The 17376-nt window shown below is 38.6% G+C and overlaps 1 protein-coding gene across 1 annotated transcript; it reads right to left on the reverse strand.

The window, feature by feature from the left end:
• Positions 1-228: 228 nt before the first annotated feature.
• Positions 229-1557, reverse strand: LOC112853719 (olfactory receptor 2B11-like). The gene has a single exon (XM_025917282.2). The coding sequence runs from the start codon at positions 1245-1247 to the stop codon at positions 294-296; it is 954 nt and encodes a 317-aa protein (XP_025773067.2). The 5' UTR covers positions 1248-1557; the 3' UTR covers positions 229-293.
• Between the last annotated feature and the right edge of the window lie 15819 nt (positions 1558-17376).

Below are 17376 nucleotides of genomic sequence, written 5' to 3' on the forward strand. Positions count from 1 at the left end.
AGTGAACATTTATTCATTGCATACTTTTCAGATTCCTAAGGTAGAATCCCTAGATGGACTAAGAGGATTTAAACAGGGACTCAGTCTCATGCAAATTGAAGGCAAATGGGAATTAGGGTTCACATTGCAAAATGAGGGCCAACAATCACAGCACTGTGGTGAATAAACATACATGTACATTGGATAGTTACTGAGGGATATTAACCATTTTGGAGGAGGGAAAATTGAGAAGTAATTTAGAGAAGGGGCTCTTTGGAGTCCTACATGGAGTGTGGAGTATAAAATGGTGGTGCTTATTCTCTTCCCTGATGGCTCAATGGGAGGAGAAGTCTCCTTATTGCCCCTTTCATGTCCTTGTTCCTCAAAGTATAGATAAAAGGGTTAAGCATAGGAGTCAGCAGACTGTAGAACAGGGCCATGAGTTTGTTCTTGTCCTGGGAGTTAGTACCAAAAGGTTGCACATAAATGCACATTACTGGCCCATAGAAGAGACAGACAACAATAACATGAGAGCCACAGGTGTTGAAGGCCTTCTTCTTTCCTGTTGATGAACGAATTCTGAGCACTGTAGCTACAATGAACCCATAGGAGACAAGAATAAGAGACAAAGGAATCAAGGTAAATAATGTCACCACGACAGAGAGCATAGTTACATTGAAAGTGGTGTCAACACAGGACATCTTGATCATCACCGGAATCTCACACAGGAAGTCATCCACCTTGTTGTTACCACAAAGTGGCAGTTGGACAGTGAGGGATGCCTGAAGCAAGGAGTTAGCCAAGCCACTTATCCACACCATGGCCACTAGGGACACACAGAGTCTCTGATGCATGATAGCTGGGTACCTCAAGGGCTTGCAGATGGCTATGTACCGATCCAAAGACATGACCGCCAAGATGATGCATTCTGTGGCTCCCAGGAAGTGAAACACATAGAACTGGGCCACACAGCCTCCATAGCTGATGGACTTATCTGGGCCCCAGAGGTTCACCAGCAGCTGAGGGATGGTGGTTGTGGTAAAACACAGGTCCAGAAAGGAGAGGTTGGAAAGGAAGAAGTACATAGGGCTGTCAAGATGAGGATCCACCTTGGACACAACAATAATGGAGATGTTTCCCACTAGTGTGCAGATGTAAGCCACAAGCACAATTATGAAGAGTGGCATTTCCAACCAGGGATGGTCAGAGAAACCCAATAGGATGAAGAACTTTGGAATGCTTGCATTGCCCGGATTCATGACTGTCATTTCTCTTGTTGGTGGATTCAAGTGAAAGTGAGGACACGTATTTCAGTATGGGGTTTCCTGAGGGTCAGTTTATTCATTTGCATAGAGTGAATTATGCAGAGATTTTCTCTGTGGTGTAACTCCAGTGAAGTTGTTTGATACTTGTAATCATGAAACAATATGAGTCTCAATACCAAACATTATTATTTTGTAGCGTGTCTAAAAGAAAGGGCAACAAATCTTTGTGTTTGCCTAAGAAATGCAATGGAGCAAATTTTATTATAAAAGTGATTAGGGAAGGGGAACGTCACTATTGCTCTTATATCAGAGAAAAGAATAAAACAGAGGAGTGGTTCTCAGAAACCAGCCATGCTGACTTACCACATGGCTTCTTTTCTTTCATCCACTATCTGCTGGCCTTAGACCACTCTGCTTGAATTCATGACGTGATCTAGGGAAGTTCAGGACGTTCCGAGCTCCAACAGAATCAGTCTGAATGCATTACATCGCTGTTCCTTGGGCCTATGCCCCAAATCCTAAACTGACTATTGCAGCACAAACCTTTTGTCCCAACAGGAAACATGCAGCTTAAAGAAAATGGTTCCTTGCCACAGGTTCAGTACTCAAAGAATGAGACCAATAGTAATTGATACCACTGCATGGTGATATGAGACATTCAAGGCATCAGTGCTTAAAAGTACAATGTAATGTGGGTTCATGCTTGTCACACCAGGAGTTGAAATCCATCACAAATTTGGCAGTTCAATGCTTCTTTGTGTATTTACTGTATTTGTTTCCATTACATGTGTGAGTGTATGTGTAGATGTGTGATGTGGGTTATGATATAAAACGTGTATCTTGCTATTGGCCATGGTAAGAAGTTTGAAAAACACTGTCGTAGTAGAAAAGAGGATGTGAAATCAGAGAACCTGGATCCTGTCGACTGGGATAGTTAACACATTGGCCTTTTCTGCATTGCTTACCAGCTGTGTTGTGAGGATTAATTAACCCAGTATCTGTGACTACACTGAGTGTAATATTTAATGTTGTGGTAGTTACTTTTAGGAAGTGTAGTGCCTAGTGAGTCCATATTGATTCATTAGTCCTCGTTCTGGTTGCATACAAATATTAGCAGTGTATTTACCCCACCAGATAGACGCCTCACAAAGATTGCTTTTTCTTGAATTCCCTGAATCACTCCTACCATGTGGCTTGAATCCAGGGGTTCATTTTATTAAGATTTTTATGCAAATACACATATATTTTAATTCATAGAAATGCCCACTAATGCAAACAGTGTCCCTATGTCATTCTTCATTAAAGGAGACATGTTTTAATGATTTAAATTATAATATTGCATTATTAAGGGTTTCAATTTATTTACACATTGTTTAGTGCAGAACTTAGCAGAGAGAGGTCACAACTCACATGGAATTACAAAAAGATAAAATCATGAAGCTGAATAGATCACTCCCACCCACATACAACACCTACCTTACATTATTGCAGGTATTTGATGTTTATGCTCCCTGTTCTTGCAAATCCAACTTGATCTTTTCTTTCCAACAGGACTAAATGTTAATTGGAGATAAGGATTGAATAGTCTGTGTTCAGTGGCTTCACATCATATCCTAACTCCCTAATATAATTTGTGTATTTGATTTGAAAAATCCCAAATATGTTTACATGTGGAAACCAATTTTCCTGTAAAATAACATTCGTTAAGGAGTGATTCGCTTTATATAAAGTGGTGGGACATTTTCTTCATACAGATAACGAACCTCAGTGGACATCTCTTGGCAAGAAACACTGTACAAATTCCCTAGTGGGAATACTACTTTCTAATTTACTTCTTGCCATAAAAATGGAAGGAAAAATGTTGGCATTTTCCTTGTTGTGGAAAATGGACTCAGGACCAAAAGAATCCAAGAAAACTCATCTACCTTGTCAAGATAGAATTTTCTTTTTTTTACACTTTCCTCGGGCTATTGTTTCTTCAGATTCTTGCTCTAGTAAAAGTAGGAATATTTCTAGTTCTACACAGGGAAAAAAGCAGTGGTCACCTTCCAATTTGATTTTTAAGAAACGAAAGGGCTTTTGTCTCCATATATTTCTTCCAAAAGAGCCTAGCACAGTATAGACTTTTTACCTCACCTAACATGGACTACATAAAAAATAGTCCCTCGCTTGGGTTAAATAATAAATCATTATGGCAAGAAAAAGTTAAAATATTCTCTTATTTATTCAGTCAAAAAATATTTGTTGAGTGCCCATTGTGTTAGTCACTTTTGTCGATGCTTCAGAATATAACAATGATCAATAACAGATAAAAATTCGCCTTAATGAAACTTATATTGTAATAGGGGAATAACATATTTGTGCTTATTGTCAGTGTCTCAGTGGATTTGGCTTCAGAATAATTGAAACACTCATGCCGTAATTTACAGTGCTGAAAACTCATGGGTGGAAAAATTTAAATTTTGCAAGATTGTTTTTTATTTTAACTAACACTGACACACAATGTTACACTAGTTTCAGATGTACATCATACTGAGTCAGCATCTCTATACATTAATCTATGTTTACAACAAATGTAGTCATCATGTGTCACCACAAAATGCTATTACAATATCATTGACTATATTCCTTGTGCTGTACCTTTTATCCTTGTGACTTATTCATAATTGGAAGCCTGCACCTCCAATGCCCCTTCATCCACGTTTCCCATCCCCTAACCCCCTCCCTTCTGACAACCAACAGTCTGTTCTCTGTATTTATGGGTCTGATGTTTGTTTATTCTTTTTTTTTTTCAGATTGAACATATAAGTGAAATCATATTGTATTTGTCTTTTTCAGTCTCATTTATTTCACTTAGTATAACACACTTTGTGTTCACCCATTTTGTCACAGAAGGCAAGATATCATCCTTTTTCATGACTGATTAATAAATTGTATATACATACCATATCTTCCTTGTACATTTGTCTGGACACTTAAGCTGCTTCCATATCTTGGCTATTGTATATAATGCTGCAATATGCATAAGGTGCACATGTCTTTTGGAATTTATGTTTTCATTTTCTTAGGTAAATATCCAGGAATGGAATTATTGGATCATATGTTATTCCTATTTTTAATAGTTCAAGGAAACTCTATACTGTTTTCCACAGTGGCTGCACCAATTTACATTCCCACCAATAGTGCAGGAGGGTTCCTTTTCCTCTATATCCTTGCCAACATTTATTTCTTGTCTTTTCATTTTAGCCATTGTGACAGTTGTAAAGTGATGTCTCGTTGTGCTTTTGATTTGCATTTCCTTGATGATCAGTGATTTTGAACATCTTTACATGTGCCTGTTGGCCATCTGTACATCTTTCTGTAAAAAACGTCTATTCACACTGGCTGCTTATCTTGCATACACGAAGCCCCACACTGCTGCACTGTGGTGGGACTTCTCAGTTACACTTACCTCAGTCCAAGTGCAGTGAGACCCTTGCCCAGAAGACCAGAACAAACCCTGCCCACATAATGTCTGCTGACCAAGAGTTCTGTAGGGCCCAGTCCTGGTTGAGTTGGTGACAGGTCTCATTTCACAAGCATACCATAGTATACATTGTCTGAGCTCAAGGGGAGAGTAGCAGTGGGGACAATGGACCAGGTGAGGATTACCTCAGTGGGGGACATTAGCCCCTTCTGAATGCCTGGCCTTCAGTGTTTTCTCTATTCGTTCCCATACTTCAAGATTATAAGTTCCTTGTTCTGGTAACCAAGGGTAATTTTGTTGGACAGCCAGCAATAATTTAAGGAGAGCCTTATAAATTAGAGTTGTCTCTGCTGTCTCTCCTAGGAAAAGATAAGAGCCCTGAATAAGGGTCCTTGCCCCATTTTTATTAGGATCAGAAGCCTTGCAAACATGGTGATGGATGTGCACAAAGAGACAATGAAACTGTTAACATTAACTCATGAATGTGAGGGAAAGGGGGTCTTGAAGATATTCAGGGTTAGGGGTTTGGGTTAATACAAAACAAAATCCTGGTGCCTGGCGGCTGGGCAGAGGGTTCTTTATAGGAAGACATGAGGCTCCACCTCTGTCTATCTTAGCTAGCCTAGGGGATAAGACTGAGCAAGTAACCTCAGGTTTAACAAGGCACCTTTTCTTTTGCTAATCAGCTCCGCGTGGCAGTATCACTCACAGGGCATCGGTCTATAGCCCTATTTACCTGTTTACCTAATTTGATCCTTCCTTTTTGTGAAAGCTGCTTTCTGCTGTAGTACTAAATTGGTGGGCACTTTTCTCCTGAATACCTAATCTTGCTTACCTCATATATCTTTGTATTGGGGGCCTCTGCCCTCCCCCCCCCCACTTTATTCTAGGGGACTTAGCCCCCCTTCTCTATCTTCATACACCTAATCTTGTTTAACCAAACTTGGGTGTGAGCATCCTATGGCTTTGTGATTCTTTATGCCTTATTAACCCATCAGTGCAGGCTCAGGGAATTCCTAAACTTATTCTCCACAGACACATAGTATGATCTCAATCTTTTTGTACTTGTTGAAGGCTGATCCATGACCCAATATGTGATCTGCTCTGGAAAATGTTTCATGTGCACTTGGAAAGAATTTGGCTCTCCTGCTTTAGGATTAAATGTTCTTAAAAAATTTTTTTTAATATTTATTTTTGTGAGAGTGCAGGTGGAGGAAGGGCAGCAAGAGGGGGACAGAGGATCCAAAGCAGACTCTGTGCTGACAGGCTGACAGCAGTGAGTCTGATGTGGTGCTCAAACTCATGAATTGCAAGATCATGACCTGAGCCAAAGTTGGACACAACCAAATGAACCATCCAGATGCCCTAGGATGAAATGTTCTGAACATATCTGTTATCTCCATCTGGACCATAGTGCCATTCCAAGCAATTATTTCCTTGTTGATTTTTGGCTTAGATTATCTGTTTATTGATATAAGTGGGGTGTTCAAGTCCCCTTCTATTGTATTATTATCAATGAGTTCCTTCATGCTTATTATTAATTGTGTTATATATTTGGGTGCTTCTATGTGGATGGCATAAATATTTACAATTGTTAGATCTTGTTGGATAGTCCATTTTATTATGCTATAGTGTTCCTCTTCACTTTTTACATTCTTTGCTTTAAAATATAGTTTGTCTGATGTAGCTATTGCTATTCTTGTTTTCTTTTGACTTCCATGTGCATGATGAATGTTTCTCCATCACCTCACTTTCAATCTGCAGGGGTCTTTAGGCCTAAAATAAGCCTCTTGTTGGCACCATTGATGGGTCTCATTTTTTTTTTATCTATTCTGACACTGAATATATTTTGATTGGAGTATTTAGCCCATTTATAGTCATAGTAATTATTGGTAAATATGAATTTACTGCCATTTTATTACCTGTTTGTTTTTTTTTCATTGTTTCTGGAGAGTTTCTCTGTCCTTTCTTGTCTTTATCACTTTTGATCTTTCCACTGAAAGTGTGCTCTTTAATATTTCTTTCAGGCTGGTTTAGTGGTCATAAAATCCTGTAGTTTTTGTTTGTTATGGGAAAATCTTTTTCTCTCCTTCCTTTCCGAATGATAGATTTGCTGGAGAGTATTCCTGGCAGCAGATTTTTTCCATTCAGCATGTTTAGTATATCAGGCCAACTCTTTCTGGCTTAACAAGTTTTTGAGGACAGACCTGAAGCCAGCCTTATGGGTTTTCCCTTGAAAGTTAGGAACTTTGTTTGTCTTGTTGCTTTTAGGGCTTTGTCTTTATTGCTATATTTTGCAAATTTAATTACAATATGTGTTGGTGTTGGCCTTTTTATGTTGTTTTTGATGGGAGTTCTCTGTGCTTCCTGGATTTGGATATGGGTTTCAGTCCCCAGATTAGGAAAGTTTTCAGCTATTATTTCCTCATATAAATTTTCTGTCTCTTTTTCTCTCTTTTCTTATTCTGGGACTCCTGTAATACAAATGTATTAAGTCTAGTCTCATATAGAGAATATTCTCATCTCATGTCACATAATTATTTTTTCTTTTCTTCATTTTCTTTATTTTCCATTATTTTGTCTTCTAGATCACTTATTTGTTCCATTGCTTCTTACATCCTTGTGTTGGTTGCAACAAATCTGTTTAAAATCTCACTTATTGAAGTTTTTATTTCTGACTGCTTTTTTTTTTATCTCTTTTATATCTGCAGTAAAGGACTCCCTGAAGTCTTCCATTCCTTTCTCAATCCCAGAGAGTATCCTTATGATAATTGATTTAAATTTTCCATCAGGAATATTACTTGTATCTTTTCACTAGGATCTCTATGACTTTATCTTGTTCTTTCATTTGTGATGAAATGCTTTATGATGGCATTTTGCCTAGATCTCTGTCTTTGTCTCTGTGTTAGGAAAGCCTGTTATATTTCCTGCTCCTGAGAGTAATGGCCCTATGAAGAGGAGGTTGTATAATGTCCTGGGGCTTTAGGATGTGTCTCCAGTATGTGTTGTGTGCAGTCTGCTCTTGTGTTCTGGCTGCTCCATCTTTAATGTCAGTTATTTTCAGGGGCTCTCCTTGCCTCCTGTGGGCCAGTTTCTGATCCATGGCCTGAACGTGGTAAGCTTTAGCTAGTGTACTATGGTCTGCTTGTGAAATGAGACCTGTCACCAACTCAACCAGGACTGGGCCCTGCAGAACTCTTGGTCAGCAGACATTATGTGGGCAGGGTTTGTTGTGGTCTTCTGGGCAAGGGTCTCACTGCACTTGAACTGAGTCAAGTGTGACTGAGAAGAGCATTCCCACCAGAGTGCAGCAGTGTGGAGCTTGGTGTATGCAAGATAAGTAGGGATGACTCTAAATTATAAGGCTCTCCTTAAATTATTGCTGAGTATCCAATAAAATTGCCCTTTGTTCCCAGAAAAAGGAACTTATGATCTTGACATGTGGGAACGAGTAAGGAAAACATTAAAGGCCAGGCATTTTGAAGAGGCTAATGTCCCCCCTGAGGCAATCCTCACCTGGTCCATCATCCACACTGCCCTTCTCCCCCTTGAGCTTGGACAATGTATATGAAGACATAGAATTATCTTAAAATGAGGACAAACCTTGGTCCCTCTATAATCAGGCTGTGCCTCTGGTGCCTTAACAGCCAAAATATACTCCCCCTCCCTCAAAAGGATGGGATGATATTGAGCCTCTAAAAACCTCACTGACCAACTCGGATAAGTCCTCACCCCAGTGCAAAAGTACATTAAGGAAGCCCTTAAAGCTGGTAAATTCCAGCTGTTTACTGTTGTCAGGCAAAATGGGCAATATGTCCATGAAGGCCTGCCCTTCCCAATAGCAAAAGAATTGCAAAAATCAGTTCAGCTGTGGGTCCATCACAACCCTTCTACAACTGGCATTTTAGAAAATATTTGTGGTACTTATTTCATGTGTGTCTGGGACTGGGGCTCTCTATGGACATCATTCTGACCCCAGCCCAGTATGCTGTCCGTACCCAAGAGTTTCATGATATTTGTGTGGCTCACACTATGCAGATCTCAGCCACTGCTTCTGGTGACTTTTGAACAACTGTCTGCACAGGGCAGTATTCCCAACCAAGGCAGCAAGCCCAGCTTCCAATCATTGTTAGTAAAACAATGCACTAAAATAGTGCGGCGCATTTTACACAGGCCATCCCTACTATAGGGGACTCTAACTCTCTTTCTCACTGTTTATCCCTATACACTCTGGTCACTCTAACTATATATGGGGGCTTCTCCCTCATTCATTTCCTGGATTAAGAACTATGATGATTAGAGCCACTTCTCCTTGGCTAGTCTACCTCGGATGGAAATTTTAAGGAATATTCCCAAGAAGCTGCTGAAACTCCTTTTGTTACGGGGAAATTCCCTGTCTTCTCTGGCCTGATATAGACTGCCTAATTCCACTAGTGGAAAACCAAACCAAACCAAAACAAACCAAAACAAAACAAAAATCAGTATCTGCTCATCTATCTGAGCTGACAGGCTTTCGGACCACGTGAACTGTTTTCTCTGCCCTCCATGCCTTTGTCTGACTTCAGGCCTCTTGGCTCCACCTCACTTTTTCTGCCTTTCTTCCAACCTCCTCCTGTTTCTTCACCACCTGGGGTGCGGCCTGCAAATGTGGCTCTTCAATGCCTCAGCAGCAGCTTCTCTTCCCCATGCTGTCAAAAAGGAAAAGACATCCCCTTAGACTTTAGACTTCCTCACTGATTCCACAGGAAAATATTAACAATGATAAACTTTTAAGTGAACACAGATGAAATACTATTAAGATAGGCATGTCTTTTAAATTATAAAACTTTATTCTGCTACAATTTACTGAAGGTCAAAGAAATTCTTGTATTCTCTGTTCCAATCTGTTAGCAAAAGGGTGACATAAAGTAATGGTTAACTTTGTTTGCATCATATTTTTCATGGGTAAATGTTAAGATAGTTTTCAGGGTCTTTGGTAACCTAAAGCTTTAACGTTTTGCTTAAATGATAAATTGAATTAAGTTCTTCGGACATTTAGGCCTCTTCCAAATCAAATGGAATGCTGAAGCATTGCTTACTTAACATAGATTTATGCTCTGACTTCTTATGGCAAAAAAACGAAGAATATTTAAATCCACTAAAAAACATGCTTTATGCTTAATGGATTCATAAGTCTACCACGTAAAAAATATTCTGATGTAACAGAAAATTCACAATTGGTCACTACTTAGTTTTTATTTGAGACTAACATTTCTAAGAGTTAAAATTCTGATAAATGTAGTTTAAATTGATAAAAATAAGAAAAGTATGTAGGAAAGTAGGAGATATGAAAGAAAGATACAATAAATGGAAATATATTTATTTTTCCTTTAACAAAAAGTAGTTTTGTCCTAAATGAGACTGGTTATTTGGAGAGAAATGGCTTGGGACAAAATCTAAGTGCAAAGAAAAGTTGTAGAAGGTTTGTGAAGGAAAATCTTGAAAAAGAAATTTTATGTGTGCTCAGGATGGACTAAGGTTAAAATAAATGGGTTTTAAGAGTACATGGGGTTAAGATTAAAATTCCTCCTCCTTTGGTCCAAAGGCTAGGAAAATGACGGCAATACCCTTAGTACTGGTCTCCAAATCCTCCATGTTCGTGTTGTTCTTGTTTAGCGGAGGAATGGATGCCTCTGCCGTTTGAGGGAGGAATGATATATAAAGAGCTTTTACTAAGATACACGGGAGCCATTTTACTAAACTTAGCCCATTATATGCCAAAAATGGATATTCACTAGGCTGAAACATATTTATGTGGACAGTGTTGAGAAAGGCTGGGGAATGGACCTTGAATTTGGCCCCCTCCCTCAACGGCCAGTGATCAATATGTAAGCTACTGCTGAGCCAAAATAAAATTTGTGCATCCTACAACAACCACAGAAAAAATACATTTTTGTTGGGGCGCCTGGGTGGCGCAGTCGGTTGGGCGTCCGACTTCAGCCAGGTCACGATCTCGCGGTCCCTGAGTTCGAGCCCCGCGTCGGGCTCTGGGCTGATGGCTCAGAGCCTGGAGCCTGTTTCCGATTCTGTGTCTCCCTCTCTCTCTGCCCCTCGCCCGTTCATGCTCTGTCTCTCTCTGTCCCAAAAATAAATAAACGTTGGAAAAAAAAAATTAAAAAAAAATACATTTTTGTTAATAGTAATAAATAACTATGTAAGTAAATATTATTTCAACAAAAGGGTAAAACAACAGGACAACACACCCCTTTTTGGTTGTTTTAGTTAAGCCTTGGTTGGAATTACCCATTCCTTCATAACCCACAAGGGCAAAAAATTGTAAAATGAGCATATATTATGCTCAAAAACATGTTAAAAAACAAAAAGCAGAATATACCCCTGGTTGTTAGCATCACAACCTCAGGTCCTTCTTGATCATGCTGAGATTACTCTTTTTATTTATTTTTTATTTTATTTTATTTTTAATTTTTTAATGTTCATTTATTTTTGAGACAGAGGGAGACAGAGCGTGAGTGGGGCAGGGGCAGAGAGAGAGGGAGACACAGAATCTGAAATAGGCTCCAGGCTCTGAGCTGTCAGCACAGAGCCCAATGCGGGGCTTGAACCCATGAGTCCCGAGATCATGACCTGAGCCGAAGTTGGATGCTTAACCAACTGAGCCAACTAGGTGCCCCTTTTATCTTTTATTTTATTTTATTGTTTTTGGCAATGACTTTTCAGATTTATTTATTTTTCAATATAATTTATTGTCAAATTGGTTTCCATACAATACCCAGTGCTCATCCCAACAAGTGCCCTCCTCCATGCCCATCACAACTTTCCCCTCTCACTCACCCCCCATCAACTCTCAGTTTGTTCTCAGTCCTTAAAAGTCTCTTATGGTTGCCTCTCTTTTTTTTTCCCCTTCGCCTCCCCCGTGGTCTTCTGTTAAGTTTCTCAGGATCTACACATGAGTGAAAATATATGGTATCTGTCTTTCTCTGCCTGGCTTATTTCACTTAGCATAATACCCTCCAGTTCTATCCACATCGCTGCAAATGGCCAGATTTCATTCTTTCTCACTGCCAAGTAGTACTCCATTGTATATCTAAACCACATCTTCTTTATACATTTGTCAGATGATGACATTTAGGCTCTTTCCATAATTTGGCTATTGTTGGAAGTGCTGCTATAAACATTGGGGTACAGGTACAAGTGCCCCTATGCATCAGCACTCCTGTATCCCTTGGGTAAATTCCTAGTGGTGCTATTGCTGGGTCATAGGGTAGATCTATTGTTAATTTTTTGAGGAACCTCCACACTGTTTTCCAGAGCGGCTGCACCAGTTTGCATTCCCGCCAACAGTGCAAGTGTTCCCATTTCTCCACATCCTCTCCAGCATCTATAGTCTCCTGATTTGTTCATTTTAGCCATTCTGACTGGCATGAGGTAGTATCTGACTGTGGTTTTGATTTGTATTTCTCTGATGAGGAATGACGTTGAGCATCTTTTCATGTGCCTGTTGTCCATCTGGATGTCTTCTTTAGAAGAGTATCTGTTCATGTCTTCTCATTTCTTCACTGGATTGTTTTTTGGGTATGGAGTTTGGTGAGTTCTTTGTAGATTTTCTTTTTCTTTTCTTTTTTTTTTTAATCCATGAAGACAACATATTATTCCACATACTTAGGTCTTTAATTTCTCTAACATTTCAAGTCTTCTGTGTTCTTTTTTTTTTATTTTTATGAAGTTTATTGTCAAATTGGTTTCCATACAACACCCAGTGCTCATCCCAACAGCTACTCTCCTCAATGTCCCTCTCCCACCCCCTAAAAACCCTCAGTTTATTCTCAGTTTTTAAGAGTCTCTTATGTTTTGGCTCCCTCCCTCTCTAACCTTTTTTTTTTCCTTCCCCTCCCCCATGGTCTTCTGTTAAGTTTCTCAGGATCCAGATAGGAGTGAAAACATATGATATCTGTCTTTCTCTGTATGACTTATTTCACTTAGCATAACACTCTCCAGTTCCATCCACATTGCTACAAAAGGCCATATTTCATTCTTTCTCATTGCCATGTAGTATTCCATTGTATATATAAACCACAACTTCTTTATCCATTCATCAGTTGATGGACATTTAGGCTCTTTCCATAATCTGGTTATTGTTGAAAGTGCTGCTATAAACATTGGGGTACAAATGCCCCTATGCATCAGTACTCCTGTAACCCTTGGGTAAATTCCTAGCAGTGCTATTGCTGGGTCATAGGGTAGATCTATTGTTAATTTTTTGAGGAAACTCCACACTGTTTCCTAGAGCAGCTGCACCAGTTTGCATTCCCACCACCAGTGCAAGAGGGTTCCTGTTTCTCCACATCCTCACCAGCATCTATAGTCTCCTGATTTGTTCCTTTTAGCCACGTATTTCCCTGATGAGGAGCGATATTGAACATCTTTTCATGTGCCTGCTGGCCATCCGGATGTCTTCTTTAGAGAAGTATCTATTCATGTTTTCTGCCCATTTCTTCACTGGATTATTTGTTTTTCGGGTGTGGAGTTTGATGAGTTCTTTACAGATTTTGGATACTAGCCTTTGTCTGACATGTCATTTGCAAATATCTTTTCCCATTCCGTTGGTTGTCTTTTAGTTTTGTTGGTTGTTTCCATTGAAGTGCAGAAACTTTTTATCTTGATGAGGTCCCAATAGTTCATTTTTGCTTTTAATTCCCTGGCCTTCGGAGAAATGTTGGGTAAGAGATTGGTGTGGCTGAGGTCAAAGAGGTTTTTTCCTGCTTTCTCCTCTAGGTTTTGATGGTTTCCTGTCTCACATTCAGGTCCTTCATCCATTTTGAGTTTGTTTTTGTGTATGGTGTAAGAAAGTGGTCCAGTTTCGTTCTTCTGCATGCTGCTGTCCAGTTTTCCCACCACCATTTGTTAAAAGACTGTCTTTTTTTCCATTGGATATTCTTTCCTGCTTTGTCAAGGATTAGTTGGCCATACTTTTTTGGGTCCAATTCTGGAGTCTCTATTCTATTCCATTGGTCTATGTGTCTGTTTTTGTGCCAATACCATGCTGTCTTGATGATTACAGCTTTGTAGTAGAGGCTAAGGTCTGGGATTGTGATGCCTCCCACTTTCGATTTCTTATTCAATATTACTTTGGCTATTCGGGATCTTTTGTGGTTTTATACAAATTTTAGGATTGTTTTTTTCTAGCTTTGAGAAATGCTGGTGCAATTTTGATTGGGATTTCATTGAATGTGTAGATAGCTTTGGGTAGTATTGACATTTTAACAATGTTTATTCTTTCAGTCCATGAGCATGGAATGTTTTCCCATTTCTTTCTATTTTCTTCAATTTCCTTCATAAGCTTTCTATAGTTTTTAGCATACAGATCTTTTACATCTTTGGTTAGGTTATACCTAGGTATTTTATGTTTCTTGGTGCAATTGTGAATAGGATCAGTTGCTTTATTTCTCTTCCTGTTGTTTCATTATTGGTGTGTAAAAATGCAACCGATTTCTGTACATTAATTTTGTACCCTGGGACTTTGATGAATTTGTATATCAGTTCTAGCAGCCTTTTGGTAGAATCTTTCGGGTTTTCCATATAGAATATCATGTCATCTGCAAAAAATAAAAGATTGACTTCATCTTTGCCAACTTGGATGACTTTTACTTCATTTTTTGTCTGATTGCTGATGCTAGGACTTCCAACACTACGTTAAACAACAGCAGTGAGACTGGACATCCCTGTCATGTTCCTGATCTCAGGGGGAAAGCTCTCAGTTTTTCCCCTTTGAGGATGATATTAGCTGTGGGCTTTTCATCAATGGCTTTTATGATGTTTAAGTATGCTCCTTCCCTCCTGACTTTCTCGAGGGTTTTTATTAAAAAAGAATGCTGAATTTGTCAAATGCATTTTCTGCATCGATTGACAGGATCATATGGTTCTTATTTTTTCTTTTATTAATGTGATGCATCACATTTATTGATTTGCGAATATTGAACCAGTCCTGCATCCCAGGAATGAATCCCACTTGATCATGGTAAATAATTCTTTTTATATGCTGTTGAATTCTATTTGCTAGTATCTTGTTGAGAATTTTTGCATCCATATTCGTCAGGGATATTGGCCTGTAGTTCTCTTTTTTTGCTTGGTCTATGTCTGGTTTAGGATCAAAGTAATGCTGGCTTCATAGAATGAGTCCGGAAGTTTTCCTTCCCTTTCTATTTTTTGGAACATCTTGAGAAGGATAGGTATTAACTCTGCTTTAAATGTCTGGTAGAATTCCCCAGGGAAGCCATCTGGTCTAGGACTCTTATTTGTTGGGATATTTTTGATGACTGATTCAATTTTTCACTAATATTGGTCTCTTCAAATTTTCTATTTATTCCTTGGTATTATGTGGGTCTTTAGAAATTTGTCCATTTCTTCCAGGTTGTCCAGTTTGTTGGCATATAATTTTTCATAGTATTTCCTGATATTTGCTTGTATTTCTGAGGGATTGATTGTAATAAATCCATTTTCATTTGTGATTTCATCTATTTGGATCCTCTCTCTTTTTGAGAATCCTAGATAGAGGTTTATCAATTTTGTTTATTTTTTCAAAACACCAACTCTTGGATTTATTGATCTATTATATTGTTTGTTTGTTTGTTTGTTTTGATTTTATATTGTTTCTGCTCTGATATTTATTATTTCTCTTCTGCTGGGTTTGGGGTGTCTTTGCTATTCTGCTTCTAGTTCCTTTAGGTGTGCTGTTAGATTTTGTACTTGGGATTTTTCTTGTTTCTTGAGATAGCCCTGGATTGAAATATATTTTCCTCTTAGCACTGCCTTTGCTGCAACCCAAAAGGTTTAGTTTCATTTTCATTTGTTTCCATATATCTTTTAATTTCTTCTCTAATTGCCTGGTTGACCCATTCATTCTTTAGTAGAATGTTCTTTAACCTCCATGCTTTTGGAGGTTTTCCAGACTTTTTCCTGTGGTTGATTTCAAGTTTCATAGCATTGTGATCTGAAAGTGTGCATGGTATGATCTCAATTCTTTTATATTTATTGAAGGATGTTTTGTGACCCAGTATGTGATGCATCTTGGAGAATGTTCCATGTGCACTGGAAAAGACAATATATTCTGCTGCTTTGGGATGCAGAGTTCTAAATATATTCGTCAAGTCCATCTGGTCCAATGTATCATTCAGAGCCATTGTTTCTTTACTAATTCTGTGTCTAGATTATCTGTCCATTGTTGGAAATGGGGTATTAAAGTACCCTGAAATTACCACATTCTTTGAATAAGATTGCTTATGTTTGTGATTGTTTTATATATTTGGAGGCTGCCATATTCGGTGCAGAGACTTTTACAATTGTTAGCTCTTCACGATGGATAGACCCTGTAATTATCATATAATGCCCTTCATCATCTCTTGTTACAGCCTTTGATTTAAAGTCTAGTTTGTCTGATATGAGTATGGCCACCCCAGGTTTCTTTTGATTTCCAGTAGCATGATAGATAGTTCTCCATCCCCTCACTTTCAATCTGAAGATGTCCTCAGGTCTAAAATGAGTCTCTTGTAGACAGCAAATAGAAGGGTCTTTTCTTTTTTTTTTTAATCCATTCTGATACCCTATGTCTTTTGGTTGGGGCATTTAGTCCATTTATATTTAGTGTTATTATTGAGAGATATGGGTTTAGAATCATTGTGATGTCTGTAGGTTTCATGCTTGTAGTGATGTCTCTGATACTGTGAGGCCCTTGTGACATTTCACTCACAGAGTCCCACTTAGGATCTCTTGTAGGGCTGGTTTAGTGGTGATGAATTCCTTCATTTTTTGTTTGGGAAAACCTTTATGTCTCCTTCTATTCTGAATGACAGCCTTCTGGATAAAGGACTCTTGGCTGCATATTTTTTTCTGTTCATCACATTGAAGATTTCCTGCCATTCCTTTCTGGCCTGCCAAGTTTCAGTAGATAGGTCTTCTACTACCCTTATGTGTCTATCTTTATATGTTAAGGCTCATTTACCCCTAGCTGCTTTCAGAATTCTCTATCCTTGTGTTTTTTCCAGGTTCACTATTATATGTCATGCAGAAGATTGTTTCAAGTTACATTTGAAGGGAGTTCTCTGTGCTTCCTGGATTTCAATGTCTGTTTCCTTCCCCAGATCAGGGAAGTTCTCAGCTATAACTTGTTCAAGTACACCTTCAGCCTTTTTCTATCTCTTCTTCTTCTGGAATTCCTATGATACGGATATTGTTCTGTTTGATTGCATCACTTAGTTCTCTGATTCTCCCCTCTTGACACTCTTTTTTTTTTTAATCTTTTTCTCAGCTTTGTCTTTTTCCATAATTTTATCTTCTAATTCACTTATTCTCCCCTGCTGCCTCTTCAATCCACACTGTCGCCATCTCCATTTTATTTTGCACTTCATTTATAGCATTTTTAAATTCATCATGACTGTTTTTTAGTTCCTTGATCTCTGCAGCAATAGATTCTCTCCTGTCCTCTATGCTTTTCTCAAGCCAAGCGATTAATCTTATGACTATTATTTTAAATTCTTTTTCAGTTGTATTGCTTATATCTGTTTTGTTCAATTCTTTAGCTGTCACTTCCTCCTGGGATTTCTTTTGAGGGTAGTTCTTCCACTTCATCATTTTGGCTAGTTTTCTGTCCCTTATGAGTTTTAAAAGCTTGTT

This window comes from Puma concolor, chromosome B2 (genome assembly GCF_028749965.1).
Source record: "Puma concolor isolate L17-30 chromosome B2, mPumCon1.1.hap2, whole genome shotgun sequence".
In the NCBI taxonomy this organism is placed as follows: Eukaryota; Metazoa; Chordata; class Mammalia; order Carnivora; family Felidae; genus Puma; species Puma concolor.

Coding starts and splice junctions, on each gene's coding strand:
- LOC112853719 (XM_025917282.2), bottom strand. CDS start 1,247: ATGACAGTCATGAATCCGGGCAATGCAAGCATTCCAAAGTTCTTCATC.